General features: G+C 39.3%; 1 protein-coding gene across 1 annotated transcript; it reads right to left on the bottom strand.

Annotated features, from left to right (window-relative positions):
* Positions 1-6,832: 6,832 nt before the first annotated feature.
* Positions 6,833-24,299, bottom strand: LOC125234888. Its single transcript, XM_048141309.1, has 11 exons — positions 24,289-24,299; positions 22,592-22,740; positions 22,230-22,309; positions 21,243-21,349; positions 14,078-14,368; positions 13,036-13,189; positions 12,878-12,989; positions 12,720-12,826; positions 12,562-12,673; positions 12,246-12,382; positions 6,833-9,470 (listed from the first exon to the last, which is right to left on the bottom strand). Exons 1-11 carry the CDS (start codon positions 24,297-24,299, stop codon positions 8,952-8,954), a joined length of 1,779 nt encoding a protein of 592 aa, XP_047997266.1. The 3' UTR covers positions 6,833-8,951.
* Between the last annotated feature and the right edge of the window lie 397 nt (positions 24,300-24,696).

A 24,696-nucleotide genomic window follows, 5' to 3' on the forward strand; every position in this document is an offset into this window, starting at 1 on the left:
AGTTGCTCAATAATATGTCCCGTAGCTCTAAATTTAATAAGTTGAAATTAACCCCTACTCTAGATTGTCCCCCTGTACCTAAAAACTATGAAAATGGTGTATGGGGCGTTATTAGAAATAGAAAATGAAACAAGGTTGTTTATACGCATACAAATTTTTATTTGGATAACACAATGCCGATTCTCACTGACACCTCGCAGCAATAAATATACTCAAAACAAAACCAAAAATAACCATTTGTGGTCAGAAAAATACACTTTTCAACACATTTCTCTTACCTACTTAACATCTTTGTTAAGGATCGGTTCTTCGATGTATAAGTATAAAGCAAATGATAGAACTAGTGTATATTCAAATAATTATTTCATTCAGTGAACGAATACCGATACTTGCCAACAAAACAAAAAATTACAAAAATAAAAAGCGGCAATTTTTATAAAATCTTACGCAATAATCTATCCTAATAATATTAAGTGAAAAATGGTAACAAATTGTGATCGTGAATAAAATATAAATAATTGCGCACTTAAATAAAGAAACCTAACGGTGGATAAAAAGGGACTCAAAAATATACTATATTTTCAGTAAAATCGCGAATTTTAGCAAGAAAGAAACAAAATGAAGATTATTTTAAATATAGGCGGGGCAAAGACGACCAAAGTTTATTTTATAGATTATTTACATTTTACATAAAATGCGCATATAGCGTCTTGCTTAAATTCGCTCTTCACTTGAGATTTAAGACTAAATTATAAACCAATACATCGCGCAAGGAGATCTGGACACGAAACACAGCATAATATTATAACCGCCGCCGCGGAGCTTAAAGTCTTGTTTTACTCACAGCTAGGTTGTTATGCTCTTAGCCTCTGTATTTTGTTTCTTAGGCCATGACCATTTACGGGCAACTTTATAGGGCATTAACGCATTAGAATTTTGTACGAAAAGTACGAATATATTCAGAGTATTCAGACCCTACACTAGTGACCTAACCCAGTTACGAAAACCTTCTGTACACATCCGATCAAAATTAAGACATTGGTAATATTGGGCTTCGCCCGACTTATACGGTCTGAAGCCGGGCGCCGAAGGCTCATACTTAAAGAGTCGGGCGCAACCCAACGTATACGGTCTAAATAATAAATATTATAGGACGTTCTAGTCAATCGACTTAGCCCCACGGTAAGCTCAAGAAGGCTTGTGTTGTGGGTACTCAGCCAACGACATATGTCATATAAATTGATCATAGTGCCAAGAGCATACAGTTTGACAACCTGTCTCAATCTGGCAAGATTGACAACGGACGGCGTTAGATCTGATCAGCTCGCGGCGGCGGGAAAGTCGTTGCTCACTCTTTTGTTTATGTAAAATCATACATTGCTGAGGCGATAGACAAAAAACGCTATAGTAGGATATTTCCCACCTCCTCATGGTCTTTACTGGTTACTTACTTAATGGTTACTTGCCTCAGGCTCTTTCGCAGACGCGGTACAGTCACCGGCAAAAATAAGTGATGATTTCTGTACCTTGTCGCTTTTAATGAATTGACAACTTCGTATGACATTTCAAACAAAATTTTAATGTGAGGTACAGAAATCATCACTTATTTATGCCGGTGACTGTACAGTGGGATATGTTAGATATGTATCGTTTACCGCTGGCTTCGATACAATCATTTGTAAGGCCCTGGTGCACGCACATATGGGGCGTGCAGCGGAGCGGAACGTGCGGCGTGCGTGTCGAACATTTTGAAGCTCATACAAGAGTTCTGAGTCCACGCTGCATAGCGTGCACACGGGGCGGCCCCGCCCCGCAAGCATCAAAGTATTCCAAAAATACGCACTAAGCGTTTCGCTTCTTTTGCGAATCGCCAGGGAGTGGAATGCCCTGCCTGAGTCTGTGTTTCCGAATGAGTACAATCCAGGTCTCTTTAAAGCAAGAGTAAATAGGTATCTCATAGGTAAGCGTTCTCCACCGTCACTTACCATCAGGTGTGATCGTGGTCAAACCAAACGTCTACCTATTCATATTAGAAAAAAAAAACAAAATCGCTGCAGAGTTCTATGTCTGAAAAAGGGGTCATTACTAGAATAGCCCCTTTTTACTTCTTTGATATTTTTAATACCGTTCACCTCAGCATTGCCTTTTAAGTTTAATTCAATACATCAAACTCAAGGTAACCAGGAGTAGGTAGTCATTAAAAATCAGCTTATAACTCAAATATAAATAATAATACAATTTGTAAAGAAAAGCGAGCAACGACGTAATAAATAAAATAGGTCCAACCACTAATAACTACTACCCTAAACTACACTACAGCATTACGGCCTAGCCACGACAATGGTCTAAGGCGTTTTGCGGCAGCGGCAAGCGGTAAGTCACAAAAACAAAAACGCAGCGCGCGCGAGGCATGCCACGACTCGCGCCGCTGTTCGAAATCGCGCGCGGGTTTCACGGGCCTAACCGCGGCAGCGGCGCGCGGGGCGGCGCGCGACTCGAACAACTGTAGCGCGCCGCGCCCGCACCGCCACGACATTGGAGCGGCGCGGCCGGCCTAGGCGGCTAGATGGGTCTAGCGATTCCACGCGAAACAAAAGATTTTGTTTTTATTATGAGCGTCTTGAACCCGAAACCATTATTTACTAAAAATTTAAATGTACCTTCGCGTGTGTAGTATGACGTTTTGTTTTCAAACATATTTTTGTATAGTATTTATTCGTATTTACTCTTAATTTTTTTCTGAGTGTTTATTTATATTAAGTATCATTTAACTAGCCATAAAATAAATGTCCTGTATGTATTTAGTTACCACACAAGTTTCCTTGTACAAGACGTAATTGACTAATTAAAGCATTCTATGCACTTTAGAGTCATATTCAACCGTCAAAAACATGTTTTTAAATATGAGCCGCTCCTAGGCCCTGCTGCCGATTCTAAAAGTACGTGGCATGGCTAGCGCCCGCGCGCGTTTCCCGCGCAGCCCGGCCGCCCCGCTCGCCGCCTTAGACCATTGTCGTGGCTAGGCCGTTAAGCTACCTAAGATCAGCAATATTTTGACTACACGCTCCCATACAAACTATCTTTGTCTAACGTTTTCAAAAATACTTACTTGTAAGTATTTGACTCAGCCAGTTTTTCAGATTTTGAATTTGGAATTTTCTTTTGTTTCTGTAATAGTTCAAAGACCGAATACAATTTGTACTTGTACACTATGTAACTATTACAGAAACAAAAGAAAATTCCAAATTCAAAATCTGAAAAACTGGCTGAGTCTTGCTAAAATTAATCGAGAATTTTTTTTTCGAACTATCGATTGAAGAAATTATTCGACGTTAATTTAATCGCGATTAACGTTAATCGAAGCTCTTCGATTACAACTAATTAATCGTCTAATTTTAATAGTTAATCGTTAGTCCATTATTTTTTGCCCAACTCTGTTTACTACCTTGAGATAGAAGTACTGAAAGTGCGCCATGTCATGAGTAAGCATTTTTGAAAACGAGCTTTTCCAATATGCAACAAAATGACCTCTGACAATCTCAATCGCCTAGTCGGTAATCACGAGTACTATTATTTTATAATTATATTACTATTAGAGTTATTTTTGAATTATGGATGTTATTGATGTGATCAACATAAGTATGTTGAATAGTAATCGATAGTTACAATACAAGCTTTACTATTTGTAGTTTTACCTATTTGTAGTACAGAGACATTTGTCATTTGGCTGTATCAGGCCACACACCTGCATTCGATAGAAGTCGTCAAAATCAACAAAAGCTTATAATAACAAGTTCTAGATAAATTATCACAAGTAGCGCAAACTAAGCCGTATACATTGAGTAAAGCATCACGCACAGCGAGTCACCATACACTCCATCAGATACATACAGGGTGTTTATAATGACCTGCAATATTTTAAAACGTTAATATCTATATACTTAGGTTACTCAACTTTTACTATGGTCCCAACTCCGAAATCCCAATTTATTGTTTGCGGGCGTGGGCCCTAGGCTTCAAATGTGGCATCTAGTCATTCGCTTGTGATTGTGACTTACTTTTGTATTTTTAGGTTTTCCGTACAATAAACTGTATAATTAAGTGTTCTGGTGTTTTTACTCTTAACACAAAATTGTGCATTGTTTGCTCTACATGAACTATATTTTCACGTCGTAAAATATTGCAGGTTATTAAAAAACATCCTCTATATTGCAGTCGCCAAGGTGCACACACACATCTGAACATGCTCCTTGTGTGTGTGATTAGATGTTTTTGAGCACCTCGGCTGCTTCTTTATATCTGATGTCGACTAGTAGAGAAAACTCGCTGCATCACACAAGACCACCAGTCTTCAATATTTCAATTTAAAACTATACTAAGGTAAAGCGGGGCAAATCTCGACTGGAGGGCAATTGTCACTAATCCATTTTTTCCATTATTACACTATGATGTTGAGTTTTACATGTATCCACTGAACACACCTACCATATTTATAACCGGTGGAGGGTGGACACTCTATTTAATAATGCAAAAATTTAAAACATGGAAAAAATGGATTAGATACATTTGCCCCTCCCTGGCGAGATTTGTCCCGCTGTATCTTATATCTATTCCATATGAATTATAAAAGATATCTATGGAATTTTCACATATGTCATAGAATAGGCTACTTGCCTTCTAGTCAAAACAGCTTCTTTTTAAGAACTGTCAAACAAAACTAATTTGAACGATTTGCTAATGGAACAAATATGAAATTGTGCCGAGTGACGTCACGGTCAACTGATTTACTTTATATCTTTCTCTCCGACTTATAAAACAGAAATTGGGTTTAAAAATAACATCTGTCTATGTTTTTCTTATAATTATCTAATGCTTTTTTTTCGTGCATGGAATAAAATATTTTATTTTAACTACAGGCAAATTCCCTATTAAAGATATACAATCAACAAGGGTTTGTTGTTTAGTTTTCATATATGTGGTAAGTATACATATAGTGATCATAGAAAGTATACTATTAAAATTCATATGAATTAGACTATAATTAGTCACATATCAGTCAACACTTTTTCCACTTCCTAAATTCGAATACATTTTTATCCTATTTCCGAACATATCATTACGATTCTTATTTCTTTTACCTTGCAAACGCTTTTAGTGTATTTTTCAAGAATAAGACATTCCATACAAAAGTTAATTACAAATATCAACCAATCAGTTCAGTATTACAACAGGCCGACATTTTTACATAATTATAATAAGTGTTTATTATATAAAAAAGAGCCGAAAAAATCTGTTTATTATATAAAAAAGAGCCGAAAAAATCTAGTCTTGCACTCAGTCTCATTACTGATATTTCCTTACCTACAACATTGACTGCAAAAGCATGTCAAGCTAACATCGAATCTCAACAACTTTACTGATACAATATCACTACTTTTCTCTAAAACCACGAAAACGCGCACAAGTTCCCAATCAAATTTAGAAGATATATTTTTAATGATTTATTTTTACTACTCTACTTGGCTGGCGCAATAAAAGAGCACGCCACTTTTCTCGATCTTGAGCGGTATCGCGCAAATGTTTTTTTTTTTTTGAGATTTTTTTATTATTAGGTCAAACGGAACTTTGGTTAAGCAATAGAAAATTGCCGATTTTCGCGGTTCTTTACTATTATTTGGCATCGCTTTACCACAATGATGTAGTCAATCATATTAGCCTCGGTTATTATACTTCTACTTACGAAGTTTCATAAGGCATATAATAAGAATGTGTTGTAGTTTATGCCATTACCTTATAAACTGTGATGATATACAGTAGCTTTGAGCCTTTTCAGCATATAAAATTGTTAAACAATATGATTGACTGCTACATTCCTACATCCATAAATTCGATTCTCCTCCGTAACCATGTAATACGTTCTTAACCCTTTAAACGCACACAACACTAACTTATTAAGTCGCAAAGACGGGCCTAGTGGGCACAACAAAGTGGTTCACAAATCCAGTTCACTCATGTTAGCTCGGCATTATATGAAGAGCCTGTCATATGCAGAACACAGCGTTTTAAGGGTTAAGATTTATAAACGTATCAATGCTGTATTATGCTGAAAAAATACGAGTATTGCAACATATCTCTCTTCTTTACTTCTAAATTACTACACCCCCCACCTACCCAACCATGTCGTCAACCTAATTTGGTATAGCTAATAAGTATCTCTTTCAATCACTAAAACAGCTTTCTAAACCATTGCGAAAATAGGAACTAAGAAAGATTTAAAGCTTAATAAGAGTCCGTGGACTCGGTGAATTCGGTTGAGATATGAGAGAGCGATGCTAATGGAGAAAAAAGCGTGATTTAGTTATTGAAAAGTGTCAATGTGGTACAAAGTCTTGTAATTCACTAACACGCCCTGGCTTCACATGGGTAATTTTAATCCATTCACTGCCGACGACGCGAAATCACGTCGCGATACATGTAAATTTAATTGTAATGCGGACGTCGGCAAAGAATGGGTTAACAAATTCACTACCAGACAAAAAATGGCGCACTACGTCAGAATCCAATCGTAAATTATATTTAACGGCCCGCTTGTATGGCGAGAACGCACCCGGCGGGTTCTCCCCGATCTAAGGCCGATAGTCCACTATCATATGTTTATCATAGATATATGATCATAGGTCTGTATGCCTCCCTTTTTCTCCAACGTGAAGAAATAGGACGGCATGTTGCCTATGATCATATTTCTATGATAAACATATGATAGTGGACTATCGGCCTAAGCAAAGTTCACGAGCGCCCACCAGGCGGGTTCTAGGTTGCGAAATGGTTAATAATACACATGTGACCCTTGTAGCCTAAATGCCAAATTAGGTTGACTGAAATAATACCTAGTGTAAATTTAGCTATTACTTCTTTCCTAAGGATTTCTAATTCGCTCCTTAGAATTATTGAACACTTCTGACCATTGACTTTTTACATTCCTAAACCATTCATGCGCTACACATAATAGAAAGACGTCTATATACGTCTAGCGCGCTTAACATGTTAACTATAACCGCAATTATAATGTATAACTACCAATAAAATTAATACTTTTACGTCTCTAGTAAGTTTCAATAATAAACAATGCCGCCGATTTTTACTTCTTTGGATCCGTTGTCATGTAAAATCCTCGTCTATCCTTAGTTATACTAACTTAGTTACAATAAGGTAAAAGAACGGTAGCAGCAGATATAACTAAATGGAAAGTGTTTCGAACTTTCGATCAGAATACAGTATTGTAATATAGACCGTGCACAGATCATTTTGATCACTTTACTACATTTATTGCTATCTCATTTGATAATTAAGGTCCAGACACATATAGAGCCAGGCCAAGATTAGTTAGCAACGATTTGGATAAAACGGCCTGCAAGAGTCAAGTAAATATCATAAATTCATCAAGTTAGATGTTCATAATAATATTTGTACTGGTGAGGCTGTCTAAATCGTTGCAAACTTACCTTGGGCAGACTAGTAATTCAAGATAGATAAGATAAAATCTTAAGTCACTACCTCTGTTGCTACCTTTATCGTTTGGACCAAACGTGACATCCCAATAAAAGGGTCCCCATTTCAATTGCAATAAAGACGTTTTTATCAGACCTTTTAGATATGGAATGCCACATATATTAAGGGTTAGGAAACCTTAACTACAGTAAAGCAGCCTTATTCTACGATTATCAATAATTTAAGCCAAACAGGCCGCGTTTATTCTACTCAAATAGCTGCCCGAACAGTCGTCATAAACAAAGGCACACTTTAACGAATAATAGTATCCCCTAAGGACCTTCTAAACGGGTTATATTTTCACTGCATTATATGGCCGGCAATAAGCTACTTTCCTTCTAGTAAAATGCTTCTTTACAAGAACTTAAAACGAATTTGAAAGATTTGCTAATATGGAATTCGAGTTGAGTGACGTCGTTGTGTGCGTGCGTGATGAGTCATCACTGATGACACGACTAGCTGGTCGTTCGCATATACACATACATGGAAATGATGCGCGTGTATTGCGCAGTAGCTCAATAGGAGCGTCCATCTAAAAGTGTGTGTGGGTTCTTGAACTTGTGACAAGCATATTCAATACAAATCGCCCGCCATGTAAGATCTGCAGAAACCTCCTCCTCATGTCCGATCTGTGTCTGCCAATATTGCAGTGAAAATATAGGTAAGGCCGTAAGGTTAACTATCGTTCAGCATACCGTCAGACTACCTACTTCGTTTGACTCTAAAATGAGATCACTCTAATACTTCCACCTCGTAATTCTAACAGTAAGTGTTAAAAATATCACGTACCTAAGCTAGCAAAACAGCTTTTTGTCTGGCAACATCATCCCTGAATCAATACTTTACAAAATACTGAAAGTTGACTAAACTGTTAGAGTCAGTCTAAGGTAACTTTGGCAACAATTTTAATAACCCTGAGGCGGGGTTGAAAAACCATGAAGGTTTTTCATCGAACTTTAACGTTTAGAACGTTTGCACTGACAAGTGACAAGGCTGTCTAAATCGTTGGCTATCTTAGACTGACTCGCGGTGTGCGAATTTTGAACTACTGCATCAGTATAGTTGTTTAAAATAAACCATTTGAAACAGACTGAAGAGACGAAAATCTTAAAAACAGAAGTTTAAAAAAATTGAATTTGACCCCAAATTGAATTTTTAAAATTTTTGTCAAATTCCTCAACTTTTGCTACTTAAGACTCTTTTCCAAACCTGAGCCTGTAAAAAAACTTTGTTTTTAAAGTTACATCAGAAAAAAGTTTTTAAATCAAATTTCGCAGAAAGACCTGTAGGTTTACACCTTTTTGTCATGACTATTTCAGCCAATAGCCATAATATTACTGATATAATTTGATGTCCAGCAAAATGTAAGTTTTGATTCAGGGCAAACAGATCAAAATCAGTCTTCAAGCAAGGTTGGTGCTCGGCGACATGGCTATATAATGGTGCTCGATGGGCGCGGGCGGGCAGATCGGGGACATCGGCATATAATCGCTCTCGCTCATCTCATGTTTTAGACGGATCTTGTTCATGTGCTCGCTGCGCAATATCAGGTCGACTATCTCCTGAGGTAAGGTTAGGGATGATATATCGTTGAATTCTAAAGATAAGTCGAAATTGTCAAATTCGTCGTTAGGTTCGAGACACTCGACTGATTTTGAGCAGCGGGCCGTGGCGACTGTAACATGCTCCTCGTCTAAGAACTCACAGCTTTTGGTCTCTCCGACTTTGGATAAGCTTCCGGGGGCGATTTTCAAGTTTTTCATCTTCCGGCTGACCTTGAAGTTTTTGAAGATGTCGCGCGTGGGCGTGAAGTCGAACTTCTTCTTCTTGGTCTCGACGTCTTTGTTTTCCTTGGCGGTTTCGGACTTGGGCGACATTATGCGGGAGTCGCTCTTCAGGCGTTTTCGGAACACGCTGAAGGCCTGGAAATAAATGAATCTCTCTGTTTACGTTTGAGGTTAACAAACACATACAATTTTTAGAAGACTGACCTAAAAACTAGGTAAATCTAATAAAAATAGGTGGAATTTTCTTGTTATAATGTGAGCGTCAGGACCCCTGGACCACTACAGATATTTGATGTTTAGTACATACTAAAATTTAGTACCTATTTGATACTATTTGGTACCTGAGTACATATATTTGGTACCTCCACTGATATCGAAAAATCGAGCGAATAAAGTGGCCAGACATTCTGACGTCAGTAGGCCTAGCACATGATGGCCGCGGGAGTATGTCGCCGCGAGATAGACTACCTGTCCTTATGTCATTAATACAATTAGACAAGGACGTGTCATCTATCTCGCGGCGACATACTCCCGCGGCCATCATGTGCTAGGCCTGCAGGATGTCTGGACCATTTTTGGTTTACATAGTTCTAGACAACATTACTAATTGATATCTTAGTCAATATTTACTACCTATTTGGTACCTGTCTATATATTTTTTTCAAATTTTTTTGGCTTACCAGAAAAAAGTTATGATGGAATTTAAAGTTGAAAACTAGTGTAATTACACTAATTACTTTTATATTTCGACTATATTAATGCCACTAGTCAGTAGAGATGATGTGCGGCCTAAAAATAAATTCCTATTTAAGTTGACGCGCAGGAGGGCAGGCGGATTTGCCTCTATTCTTTTGACTGGCGCTACATACTTCAACGGCACGGCCGGGCTCACAACTTTAAATTCCGTCATAACTTTTTTCTGGTACACCAAAAAAATTTGAAAAAAATATATTGACAGGTACCAAATAGGTAGTAAATATTGACTAAGATATCAATTAGTAGTGTTGTCTAGAACTATTTAAACCAAAAATGGTCCAGACATCCTGACGTCAGAATGTCTGGCCACTTTATTCGCTCGATTTTTCGATATCAGTGGAGGTACCAAATATATGTACTCAGGTACCAAATAGTATCAAATAGGTACTAAATTTTAGTATGTACTAAACATCAAATATCTGTAGTGGTCCAGGGGTCCTGATGCTCACGTTATAATTGGGTTTATTTTTAAGTAGTTATATTTAGTTGTAATTTAGTTTTGTTTAGCTATTTGTTAAGTATTTTTTAAGTTTCATATTGTTATTCTTTCACCATTGAATAAAGTTGTTACCCGTTATTTAACTTAATGCCACATAAAAAAAGGAAATGTTTGAAGATTTCTGTCAAAATTTCTAGTTTTGTATTTTCCTCAATTTTTTCTCGCGTTTTGTTTGCCTAATCAATGATCCACTTTCTGGGGTCTCTATTGGTTCCCATAAAATCTTAAGTCATAATGTATCATTTATCCACATTTTCGTTAGTTAATTTGGTTTTTCTCAGAAACGCACAATTTTTGCAGAATTACCATAAAACAAACCTAACCTATTTATATATGATGTGAACAAACCATGAAAAGTTAACTGTTTCAGAATTATGACTAACTAGCTTTTACCCACGGCTTCGCCCGCGTAATAAAAGTATTCATTAAGATTTTCATTTGGATCCGTAGGGACCGTAGGTTTCTCTGTAGGTATATTTATCTGCGATTATTTCGATTGCACATAATACTTTTGCTTCCAATGATTGTAGAAATATTACACATCGACCACAGCGTAGGTAATTCTATATACGCTGGGGAAACCTTTATAAACATCCCACATAGCCCGTATTTCGACACTATGATCGGTGGGTAAAAAGTACTTTTTTCTATTATCCCTTACAATTTTTTACATTTTGCTTATACTTATCGCAAACGTAATCTTCAAGCAAGCAAACAACGATCGTCTTAGAGCACATTGATTGTAAGAGACCGCCGATCGATTATCCGTATCCCTCTAACGATACCCATATTATCCGTATCTGTATCCGTATCCGTATCCCTATCGCTATCGCTATCCCTATCGCTATCCCTATCGCTATCCCTATCGCTATCCCTAACGCTATCCCTATCGCTATCCCTATCGCTATCCCTATCCCTTATCAAGATGTTTAATGATATAACACTTTAAGTTCTCGCGCTTTGTACACATATTTAAAGTCACATACAGGTCGAACGCGATTAATTAACATTATTTTTACTTTTTTTCCCAACGTTTCGGCCAGGTTGCACTGGCCGTGGTCGCGGAAGACTGACGTCCCAGCAAAATGTCACCGGAGATGTAAACAACACAAAACTACCCGATATTAATTTATATAAATGTTCGGGGTAGACAAATAAATATAATCTACCCGCTTTTAGTTAATGTTTATTTCCCACCATGTTTATTTTAAAGGTAAAAATAATGTTAATTAATCGCGTTCGACCTGTATGTGACTTTAAATATATGTTTAATGATTTCTTATCAAGTGCTAAAATATAAAGTTTCATGGTTTTATCTTTTAAAATTAAGAAATCCCATACAAACTTTCAACCTCTTTTTCAACCCCTTCATCCCTTTTTTTCGAAATAAAAAGTAGCCTATGTTCTGTCTCAGGGTCTAAAGATTGTCTGTTCCAAATTTCATCAAAATCGGTTGCGTGGTTTAAGCGGGAAAGCGTAACAGACAGACAGACAGACAGACAGACAGACAGACAGACAGACAGACAGACAGAGTTACTTTCGCATTTATAATATTAGTATGGATGGATATGGAAGTATGGATATGGATGATAATCTGGCAACCATGACTTTCGATCAATTATGTCAAAGAAAGGGATCCAACTATAGAAACTCACCTGGCGGGTCCCCTTGGGCAGGGTCTTGGTCTTGGAGTCGGAGCTGGTGGAGCTGACGCTGCAGCAGCGCGGCAGGGAGCCCAGGGAGCTGTGCCGCGTCACCGCGTCTCCGCTGTTGATGCGAGAGTTCCAGGATTCTCAAACTATAGAACACTCACCTGGCGGGTCCCCTTGGGCAGGGTCTTGGTCTTGGAGTCGGAGCTGGTGGAGCTGACGCTGCAGCAGCGCGGCAGGGAGCCCAGGGAGCTGTGCCGCGTCACCGCGTCTCCGCTGTTGATGCGAGAGTTCCAGGATTCTCAAACTATAGAACACTCACCTGGCGGGTCCCCTTGGGCAGGGTCTTGGTCTTGGAGTCGGAGCTGGTGGAGCTGACGCTGCAGCAGCGCGGCAGGGAGCCCAGGGAGCTGTGCCGCGTCACCGCGTCTCCGCTGTTGATGCGAGAGTTCCAGGATTCTCAAACTATAGAACACTCACCTGGCGGGTCCCCTTGGGCAGGGTCTTGGTCTTGGAGTCGGAGCTGGTGGAGCTGACGCTGCAGCAGCGCGGCAGGGAGCCCAGGGAGCTGTGCCGCGTCACCGCGTCTCCGCTGTTGATGCGAGAGTTCCAGGATTCTCAAACTATAGAACACTCACCTGGCGGGTCCCCTTGGGCAGGGTCTTGGTCTTGGAGTCGGAGCTGGTGGAGCTGACGCTGCAGCAGCGCGGCAGGGAGCCCAAGGAGCTGTGCCGCGTCACCGCGTCTCCGCTGTTGATGCGAGAGTTCCAGGATTCTCAAACTATAGAACACTCACCTGGCGGGTCCCCTTGGGCAGGGTCTTGGTCTTGGAGTCGGAGCTGGTGGAGCTGACGCTGCAGCAGCGCGGCAGGGAGCCCAGGGAGCTGTGCCGCGTCACCGCGTCTCCGCTGTTGATGCGCGAGTTCCAGGATTCACCAAGCTTCATTGTACTGTAAAAAATTAACTATTATATCGAGGAAATATCACCAAAATTAAGGAGGATACCTGACGAATCCACTGGTTTTGTAGAAGTACCCTCATATTTCAATACACTACAATAATGTTACAGCAGCTTATTGACTGTTTAATGAGCCAATTTCGTCAGTCAAACACATTTAATTTCATTAAATATGTAAAGATTTTCTGTCATAGTGGTCCAACGTCTACAGGGACAGCGATTATGACAGGCATCTGTTCTTAAAATGGCAAAAACCATGGAGGAATTGGATGATTGTGAGTTTAAGCTTCTTCAAAGCTCAATAGTACTACCAAAGACATATATATAACTCCGTATAGACAGATAAAGTCTAAGGAAAAAACGTACCTCAGTACCATACAAAAAAAGGTACGGTGGCCAAGATGGCGTTACACCTTTGGGGTACGCTCAGCTAGATGGCGCTAATACTAATATTTGACATTTTAACACATATCAAGCTAAGAATATGGGCCAAATTATCAAAACGGAGGTTCAAAAGTTTTAAGCTTGTGTCAAGAGATGGCAGTATATGCACTGTGATTACACATTTTACTTCGACTGTAACTCTATAATACTCTATCTTCTTTGGTCCTACATACTAGAAATTAATACTGTAATCATGTTTGCTTCGGCTCCGCGCACGCCTCCTAAAGGTCCAGAACACCATTCTTCCGTGGTGGGAAAGAAATACCGTAATCAAAACGAGCCCAAATGGGCCCATCTTTAGAGACCTAGGGCCCCTAGGCACAAGGACACTGGGATTTTTTGGGCCAGGGGAAAATCCAGCTCTATGTTGACTATTCCTTTGGTCAATATTTTCACGAAGATCCCTATAGAGAGCTAAAGGACCACACACACTCACCCAAACGGCAGTCTCGGCGGCAGCGGCGGCGGGTATTTCTTCCCCGTCCTCCTCATGGTAGCGTATACACACTCCGCCACTGACTCATACGTCGGTTCCTCCAATCGTAACACTCTATCCATACAAGTCTCGCACTTGACACTACACTTATCACTGCACTTGTCAGTAGCGTTTTCTTTGGGCCCGTCGACTTGGTCGCGAGACATCTTTGTGTAGAGTTGTTCGGGCAGGTCAGGGATTTCTTCGTAGATGCCGGATGCAACGGAGAGAAGTGAGCGGCGGTCGGACATGCTGCGAATGAAATAATTTCAATATATACAGGCTGCTTTATTACTTACTACTACCGCCGCAACATTGGTTTAAGGCGGGAGCGGCGAGCGGCGACCATAGGCTGGAGCGAGACACGGCGATGGAACTTTTCATTCGCACCTATAGCTGCCGTTCGCCGCTGCCGCCTCAGGCCAATGTCGTGGTCAAGCCTTTAGACAGACATGTAGGTAGGCCTTTAGTTGTGTGGTGAAGATGTGGCTTTCAATGGTCGGATGGAAACTTGTCTGCCAAGTTTTTGCCATAGGAGATCGTGTTCTACTTTAGGATCGTTGCGACAAAGCAGAATGAGAACCTTGCACGGAATACATGTTTTTTAAACTACGTCGGTGGCAAACAAGCATACGGTCCGCCTGATGGAAAGCGGTCACCGTAGCCTATGGATGCCTGAAACGCAAGGGGTGTCACATGCGCGTTGCCAATCCATCAGAAACTTGAACACTCCCCTTTACTGTGTTAAGTACACAGCAAAAAGGAGTGTACAAATTTTAAGGAGGGTTCGGGTTGCCGACGACTCAAAGGACAATATGCGCGCCCTGTTCGCCAAGCGCCTCTCCCTCGCGTCCGAGCCGCGCCGCGACCCCGAGCCCGCCGTCCGCACCGCGGCCTCGCCGCCGTCACGGTCGCGCCTCGCGGAGCCGGCCCCGCCGCCGCCGCCGCGCGCCGTCGAGTCGGCTCCCTCGCCGCCGAGCCTCGCCAAGCTGGCTCTGGCGCTGCTGACCTACGTCGAGCCCTCTCCGTCGCCGCCCGCCACTGCGCCGCCGCCGCCGCCGCCGGGCGCCGCACCCTGCCGTGCGCCCGCCACTGCCCCGGCACCGCCGCCGCGCCCGCGCCCGCGCGCCGCCCGCACCGTGCTGTACAGTGACGAGGCGGGCGTCGGCCTGGGCGCGCTGCTGGCGGAGCGCCTCCACCACCGAGTCATCAACGACTGTCACCCGGGGGCCACCGTCGATCGACTGATCGAATGTATCTCTGCAGGCGAGTTTGACTGCGACTCCACGCTCGTAGTTTTCATAGGGAACGGTGTCGACTGTACTAAGCGAGATATTTTAAAACTATCCGCTACTCTGTCGAAGGTCGACCGAGAAGAGGTTGCGAAGATCATTATTTGTGCGCTCCCGTACAGAATGTCTAGCAAAGTCAACAAGAGGGTGTTTCACTACAACTCTTTATTATATAATTTGGCGTTGTACAGTAGTACGATTTCGTATTTTGATACGAATAAATTTATAGATGAGTTTGTTATGCCTTATAAGAAAACCTACCTACCGAGGAGATGTTTAGTAGAATGTGCTGACCTGTTAGCGTATAACATTAAAGGCCCCGACGTGGCTAGCACGGCGTTTAATAATAATATGAAACGGTTTAATTTTTCATGCCCCGGTAGCGAGGGTTTCGAGATGAAGCCGTCTGGTGATTTGAATTTAAACTAACAGCTCCGACAACGAGTGCACCAGCCGGCTCCATTTTTATTGATCACTGCGATGCTAGTATGATAGGTAAAACCAATTTATTGAACCTGGTTCACCAAAATATCCAAGGATTCACTTGTAAGGAACTTGAAATTGATTTGTATTTGCAGTCGTCGAATATTGACATACTCTGTATTACTGAGCACTGGCTTAAAGAACATGAATTTATGTTTAATTTTAAGAATCATAGTATAATTAGTTCTTTTTTTAGGAAATCTAGTAACCGTGGCGGGTCATTAATAATGGTTAAGCATAACTTAAAAAGTAAAGAGCGCAGAGACATTGTTGACATGTCTGTAGAACGCCATATTGAACTTTCTTGTGTTGAGATGGACCAATTTATCATTATATGCGTGTACAGGCCCCCTTCGGCGGACTATAATGTATTTGAATCAGTAATAGATGACGTACTTAGTAGTGTTTTTAGAACCCAAAAAAGTATAATTGTGTGTGGCGATTTTAATGTCAACATACTTGAACATTCGCCATTATGTGGAAGGTTATTAAACACCTTCAAATCCTTTAACTTGGTTAACTTATTCTGCGAACCCACTCGAATCACAGCAACCAGTGCTACATGTATAGATAACATTTTTAGTAACAAGGATGCGATTAGTAAATCTGTTATTAACAACCTAAGTTCTGATCACTGTGGTCTAAAAGCTTCTTTCAATGAGAAAACAGAAGAAATTCCGCAAGATACTTTATGTAGGCCAATCTCTCAAAGGCTCCTAGATTTATTTAATCGTAATGTTACCAAACGATTATGTTGTCTTTCATGTACGCAAGAAAACCCCAATTGTTTGAGTTCTGATTTATTTAACTGCATTAAAAATGAATTTGATGTCTGTTTCACTAAAAAGAAAGTAAAAAGCAGGACCAAGACTAAATTTGGCGACTGGGCTACGCCGGATATTCATAAGACAAGACGCCAACTCTACGACTTATACGATTTAAAAGCCACTGATAAAAGGCCGGAATTTCTGGAGCATGTTCGGAATTTTTCAAAATCTTTTAAGATGATGTGTGTCGCCGCGAAAGCTAATCACTTGTCTAAAAAGATCCTAAATTCTAGTGATAAGGTTAAAACTGCCTGGCAGGTGATCGGCAATGAAACTGGGAAACGTAAAATGAAGGATCCGCACTACAAGCTACGAATTGGTGACGCTTTAGTAAGTTCCGACCGTGAAGTGGCAGATCATTTTGAGCAGTTTTTCTCGAATATACCGGTAGAAACAACAAAGTCTCTTAATTCGTCGCCAGATGTCGCTGAAGAAATTTTGAAGAGAAATGTAGCGGAATGTACAGAATTCTTCAAATTTTCGTATATCACTCCGAACATAGTTCTTAAGACTTTTAGATCACTGAATTTAAAGAAAACTGAAGATCTATGGGGCCTGTCAGTCAAAGTTTTGCATTCCATTATTGAATCTATTGCACCATATTTAGCTGAGATTTTCAACAGATGCATTGATGTTGGCACTTTTCCAGATATTATGAAACATAGCAAAATTATCCCGTTGTTTAAATCAGGAACGAAGACAGATCCTACGAACTTTAGGCCGATTTCAATACTACCTGCATTAAGCAAAGTGTTTGAGAAACTTATTTTAAATCAACTGCTGTCGCATTTCAACAGAAATAAACTGCTTGATAGCAATCAATTTGGTTTTACCAAAGGTCGATCAACCACTGACGCTGGTGCGGTACTCCTAAAGCACATCTTTGACGCTTGGGAAAAAGCTCAAGATGCTGTTGGAATTTTCTGTGATCTGTCCAAGGCATTTGATTGCGTAGATCACGAAAATTTAAAACGAAAATTAAGCCACTACGGGATAAAAGCCGGTGCCCTCGACTTAGTCTCATCATATCTGTCGGATAGGACTCAGAGAGTAGTTATTAATGGAACTCATTCGGCGGGGTCCCCGGTAGCCCTCGGAGTGCCTCAAGGTTCAATTCTTGGTCCCTTCCTCTTTTTAGTATATATTAATGACCTACCCACTCTTGTTAAAGGCAGACATGATATAGTGTTATTTGCGGATGACACTTCTCTTATATTCAAAGTGGACAGGAAGGAAAATAGCTTCGACAGTATTAATGATGCCCTATCAACTATAGTTAACTGGTTTACGGCAAACAATCTACTTTTGAACGCCAAGAAAACCAAATGCATCAAGTTTGCGTTACCTAACGTCAAGCAGATAAATAACAGCAAAATCCAAATAAAAGGTGATACGCTGGAGTTTGAAGACCAAACTGTTTTCCTGGGAGTCACTTTAGACTCAAAACTGCAATGGCACGCACATATTGCTACTTTAGCTAACAAACTTAGTTCAGCTGCCTACGCAGTAAGGAGAATCAGACAGCTAACAAACGTAGAGACGGCCAGGCTGGTATACTTTGGTTACTTCCATAGTGTTATGTCGTATGGAATTCTGTTATGGGGTAAAGCCGCAGATATTCAGACGATATTTGTGCTGCAAAAGCGAGCTGTACGTTCCATATATGGACTGGGCGCTCGAGCTTCCCTAAGAGAGAAATTCAAAGAGGTGAACATTCTTACCGTTGCCTCTCAGTACATACTTGAGAATATTATGTATGCTAGGAAAAACATCCATGAATACAAGCTTAACAGTGATATCCATAACTATAACACTAGAAACAAACATAAACTTGCCGTGCCCTTCCACCGTCTCCGTAAGGTTAGTACGTCTTTCGTTGGGAACTGTACACGTTTTCATAACAAAATCCCCATTGATGTAGTGAACTTGCCACTCGGCAAATTTAAGTCACATGTTAAGCGCTGTTTGCTAGGTAAAGCTTACTATACGGTAAATGATTTTATAAATGATAAAAATGCCTTTAAGCCAGTAGCTTGATTATGGTAGCAGAAGTTTGTAATACAACCGTACTAGTATCCAGTAAAAATGACACAGCGTAATTTTTCTCATGTGATTGTATTGTATCATTAGTTATGTTAGTAGGACGCTTAGAGACCTTATACACCTCTAAGATTTTTGTTTTCATTATATAGCGTAGTTATATAAAATTTATTTAAAGTATGATAGTACACTGACCCTTAGAGACCTTTACATCTCTAAGTCACGTTGAGCATGTAATTAGTTATGTATAGCTATACTAGGCATTGTTGCCCTCTTTAATGTCACCTACAAGCTTAATGTCGTGTTTCACTGTGTCGATTTTTCTTTAGTCAATTTGCTGTTAGCTTGAACATGTCATGCTCGCTTAAAAGTCTTTGCTTACGGTGGCGTGTTGATCGGGTCGCCACCTTCCCGAATGGAGGTTGAGGGAGGCGATGGCTGAGATACGCGTCATACTCGTGAACGGGTGCTGTTTGTGGAGACTGGTCTGTTCAAGCTTACCTGGGCCACATGTTTTGTTAGATTATTTAACTTTACTTTTGAGCGGATTGCGAGACACTACATTCGGTTCTTGTAAGAATTAAACTTAAGTAAGTAATGTCTTAAGGAAGACACTAGAGACCATCACGTTGTCGTTTAATTTAGTTAATTTTAGCTTTTGGACACTTAGAGACTTTATACATCTCTGAGATTTTGATTATATTTTATTTTAAAATAGACTCCTTACTTTAATGACCTTGTTGTCGTTTGATTAAGTTAATGTTAGTTTTTTGGACACTTAGAGACCTTATACATCTCTGAGATTTTGATTATATTTTTAAACTTAATTTGTAACCTTGATTGGCCCTTATTTGTAAACTTGATTTGTTCTTTAATGATTGACAACTAGAGACTTGTACATCTCTTGAAATGTGTAATTTAGCTGTTCATTTTCTGTATTTTTTATTTTTTTTTGTATTATTTGACAAAGGTTTTTACTTTTAAATATTTTAATTTTATAAAATTTGACTCTTGGAGACGCTATACATCTCCATGGATTATTTGATTAAGTATAATATTTTTACTTGTAATATTCAGTCTTTTACAACTATTGAAGTATTATAGATTTCTTTTATCTTTGTATCTGTTTGCACTTTCTTTATGTATTGATTATAGTTAGTAATAATATGACATTTAGAGACTTTATACATCTCTAATTCTATATCAGTGTATAGCTACTTTGCTTATGATTAATATTTTTAGTTAATATTTCTATTAATTTCATTTGTTTAACTTTAATGAATACTCTGTAATGTTGACATGTAAAAGTGCCCCCGTGGCCTATTTGCTGAATAAATGATTTTGTATTTTGTATAATATATGGAACAAATTAGTTCCGTAAGTTCGTTGAGCTCTGGGAGCCTTACTCACCGGCAGAAACACAACACTATGAGTAGGGTTATTTTATTGGGAAATAACCAACGCCCTATACCTACTCTACCTAAGCTAACAATTTTGTATGTCAACCATATGTGATTTTTCTTTTGCTATAAAAACTAATTTGCATGACTGTCAAAAATTATTCGACCAAGGTTTAAAATTAATATATTTCCTCTCTCTAACAAACTTACCGGGTAATTCCATGGCAGAGAGCGAAAAAAAATATTTTTTTGAGATCAGAATTTTTAAAATCTGGTTATGGGGTAATGTTCTTTGGCTCTAGACCTTACTTGAACCGATTTTTTTTTTATAAACTGAGTTTAACTAAGTATGCCAATTTTTTTAAAGTTTAAAATGCGTGCTTTTTAAGATACGTGCGTAAACTGAACTAATTAAGACTCACATTATATTCAAGGGCTTTTTCTAATTATAAAAAGTAGCTGACATTTTTAGAAAAATACTAAAATAATAAATATTCAAAAAAATACAAAAAATAATTAAAAACTAAATTTCCTTTTATGGGCAAATAATATAACCTTCCCTCATATCCCTAAAAATCAAGGAATCCTGTATTTTTTTACTTCTGTAACTTTTACTTCATATTTCGATCACTAACTATAAAAAAATACGTTTCATTCGGACGTAACAAAAGTTACTGATTTCTTGAAACGCCACTTTCTTCACTTACCAATGTTTTGCATGTTTATTTTCATAATTGAAAAATATTAAGATTCCTTTTTGCTACATAAACATACCTGTACTCTTGACTGACACGATTTAAGTTACAAGAAAATTCGTAAACCAATATGGAAATAAAAAAATCGTATTTAAATGATGCTTTAAAAACCCATGTCCAATTTCTGTAACGAAAGTTACCACCTCATTTTAGTGTACTGAGGCCAGAAAATGTTTATGTTTCAAATAATTTCCACTTTAGTTTAATGAGATTTAACTGAATTAAATGGTACACCAGCAAAAAAAGATATTTAAGTATGAATCAAGCCACAAATTGTTTGACAACTTTGCGTTCTAAATGTAACGCAAGTTATCATGGAATTACCCTACCTGTCATCCTTGGCATCAGCAACCAGTCGCGATACGCGCTGCGGCGCGGGCGACGGCAGGTGCCCTGCGCCCACGCACCGCGACAACTGCACTTGTACTGGACTCTCCTGGACAACAACACGTACTTTCATGGACATGTATTCAAGTTATACCGAAGGGAGTCAGCATTCACTGTGCCTAAGTATATGTCAGTTTCCTACAAGGGCACAATAGGCTACTTGCCTCCTAGTCAAATCAGCTTCTTTTTAAGAACTGTCACAACGAATTTAAACGACTAGCTAATATGGAATTAATATGAAATCGAATTGAGTGACGTCACGGTCAATTCAGTTACTTTATATAGTTCTACCTGACATATTAAATTGAAATTGGCTTTAAAAATAACTTCTGTCCATGTTTTTCTTATAATTATCTGATGCTTTATTTCGTGCATGGTATAAAATATTTTATTTTAAGAACAGTCAAGTTTAAAAATATTTACGTATTAAGTCGATATAGCGTTCGACATGTTTCGGTTCAATTTCGAGAACCTTTCTCAAGAGTAGCGACACCCCGCCTTTACATGTCGAGACACTGCGTCTAGTAGTATGCGTCGCGCTCTCGACATGTAAAGGCGGGGTGTCGCTACTCTTGAGAAAGGTTCTCGAAATTGAACCGAAACATGTCGAACGCTATATCGACTTAATACGTGAGTAACCCGCTTAAAATATTTTTAAATATGTATGAGTCTCACGGGAGTTTTATAGTTAAAACAGTCAAGTTCCCTATTATTTGATATGTCGGAAGCCATCGTTGCTCAAAGCGAATTGTCGAAACGGACGCCCACGCATGTAGGCATTTATCGACTAACTATCGAATAACTCATCATCATCATTATTTTCCTTGAGTTATCCCGACATTTGCCACGGCTCATGGGAGCCTGGGTTTGATAACGAATCCCAACTGTACATTAAATATTAACTCAATTAACTGAATATTCAGGTTTACCTTCATCATGACGAGGACAGTGTCGTCGAGAGCGACCTCTGCCGGTCCACTGGTCGACCAACTGCTGCGCCGGATATCCCCTGCACACATGAGATTTAATAATTTAGTATTTTAGATAAACTGGGTCCACATTTTTTTAGATTTCAGATATGTAGTAGGTACCACATACGACGAAATACGATATGTAACAAGACTCACCTCACCACGCTAATATCCCTCCCGTCTACTCAGTCTTTTGTTTTTCTTCGCTCGACCTATGGAGTCTTTAGTAAGCGCTGCCACCATTTTTGCAGCCAATGGGCTGAACAGAGACAGAGTAAGAGATATAGACTGAAAGAGACAGGTTATGGCAAGTCACTTACCCAAGTCACCGTCAGTAGTCCGCAGGTCACCCTCGCTTCTGCTCAGTCTTTTGTTTTTTTGTATTTTGACAGAGTCTTTAGTCAGCGCCGCCGCGATTTCTACAGCCAGTGGGCTGGATAGCGTCAGGGTACCACCGTTATGGAAGCCACTGAAACATTTCAGCTATTACTATGTATATCGTGTGTCTTGTCGCTTGTAAGGGCATTTTCAGAAATTGGGACCCCCCAATTAGCGAAAGTTGTTAACAAAAATTTACTCACTGTCAGTTTTGTGACGATAATTTAAGAATGAAATTTCAATAAAAATATTGTATTTGTGTTAATTACATAAAATTTAAGCGATAATCTACATTCAGAATATGAAAAAAGTAAATTTTGGACAGATTTCATGCTTAATGTCGTCACAAAACTGACAGCGAGTTAATTTTTGTTAACAACTTTTGCTAATTGGGGGGACCCAAATTCTGAAAATGCCCGTAATAAATAGGGTATATATATAAAATATCCTTTTTCGGTTATTTGTTTCTGATATACTATACTAAAAAGTAAGGTTATCAACCAAACCCAAAACCTATCGACGCGGAATCGGCTCTAGCCGGCCAAAAATCGCTCGTTAGTATCACGACGACCCTAAGTACGCAATTGATCCAGCCCCCCAGCCTAGGTTGGCCATACAAATAGAACACTGGGACCTGGGCCTTTACCACGTGACCCCCTGGGTGCCCCCCCCCTGGGCACGAAGCTGGATCCGCGCTTGAATATAAACCCAGTAAATATCGCTCCGATCGCTCGTAGGTTGGACTAACTTGAAGTAAACAATCCATGCTATTATGGAAAGAAAGCACAATTTAAATATTATGTCAAATAGATTTTTTGGGATTTTTAATTGACTGCAGCCCGCAGCCAGTTATTATACCTAGCACAATTTATGTATTCAATTCGTACTAGCGAGTAAACTATGAGCTATCGGCTATGAAAACGAACAAAAGATAGTCCCTCCCGTGTGAATAAAATAAAATAAAATAAAATAAAATAAAATTAAATATCATTTGTTTCAGAAATAAATTTCCATATTGTATTAGTAACTTATTGCTAATAAAAGAGCGAGCGATCGATTTGTAGCTCATAGCTCGGCAACGAACTCGCCCGCGCTATCATCCCGTCTCTTTTTAACCCCCGACGCAAAAACGACGGGGTGTTATAAGTTTGACGTGTCTGTCTGTCTGTCTGTGTGTGTGTCCGATTTGCATTTAGTTTTTTAATCTGAAAGCTGAGTTAGTCGGGAGTGTTCTTAGCCATGTTTCATGAAAATCGGTCCACTATGTCGCGGTCGAGGGTTTCTTCAAAATTTTAATATTTACACGAGAGCGACTAATCATTCGTTCGTTTTTATAGCCGCTAGCTCATAGCTTACACGCTCTTAGTGGGACCAGTGCCAAAAGCATATGAAAGTGCAATGAACAAGCATGCAAGTATGAATGTTCTATTAAAATCCTCCTAAATAAAGCAAAATGATATTAGGTAAATAAAATGGTAATGTTATGATAATGATGGAGTGACGTATCAATGTAAACAAATATAATTACGTGACTTTTTCAATAATATATTATACGTGCGAGAATGCTACTCATATCTACTTTATAAACTTGTTATTGTTAATAAATACTATTTTTAATTATATTTTACTAAATATTTACCGAAACCACATTTTAAAAGACATGGACGTATTAGGAAACAAACCGACAAGTTTAAAGTCGAATGCACAACTGCAGGAAAACGTTTTATAGAATTCCCCGAAGTTGTTTACCCACATACCTACTAGGAAATCGAATTATCTATTAGACCCATAGTTTGCGGTCATACCTACTATATTTTGTGCCTACGCGATAAAATCTATTCGATTTTGAATGCCCAGGGTACGTAGCCGAATGGCACAACGATTACGAAATGCTAGTAGATATCTATCTCTATCGCTTTTGCGTATTGGCGCGACAGAGCCAGACTACCTTTCGCGGCCTTTCGTTTTCGTTTGCCGTCGCAGAAATGCCATTCGGCTACGGCACCAGTTTATGAAGAATTTAATCATAAAATACAAATTAAAATCC

Source organism: Leguminivora glycinivorella, chromosome 16, assembly GCF_023078275.1.
Source record: "Leguminivora glycinivorella isolate SPB_JAAS2020 chromosome 16, LegGlyc_1.1, whole genome shotgun sequence".
Lineage (NCBI taxonomy): Eukaryota > Metazoa > Arthropoda > Insecta > Lepidoptera > Tortricidae > Leguminivora > Leguminivora glycinivorella.

Coding starts and splice junctions, on each gene's coding strand:
- LOC125234888 (XM_048141309.1), bottom strand. Junction 12,674..12,719: donor TGCCCAAGGGGACCCGCCAG/GTGAGTGTTCTA, acceptor TCGCATCAACAG/CGGAGACGCGGTGACGCGGC. Junction 12,383..12,561: donor TGCCCAAGGGGACCCGCCAG/GTGAGTGTTCTA, acceptor CTATAGTTTGAG/AATCCTGGAACTCTCGCATC.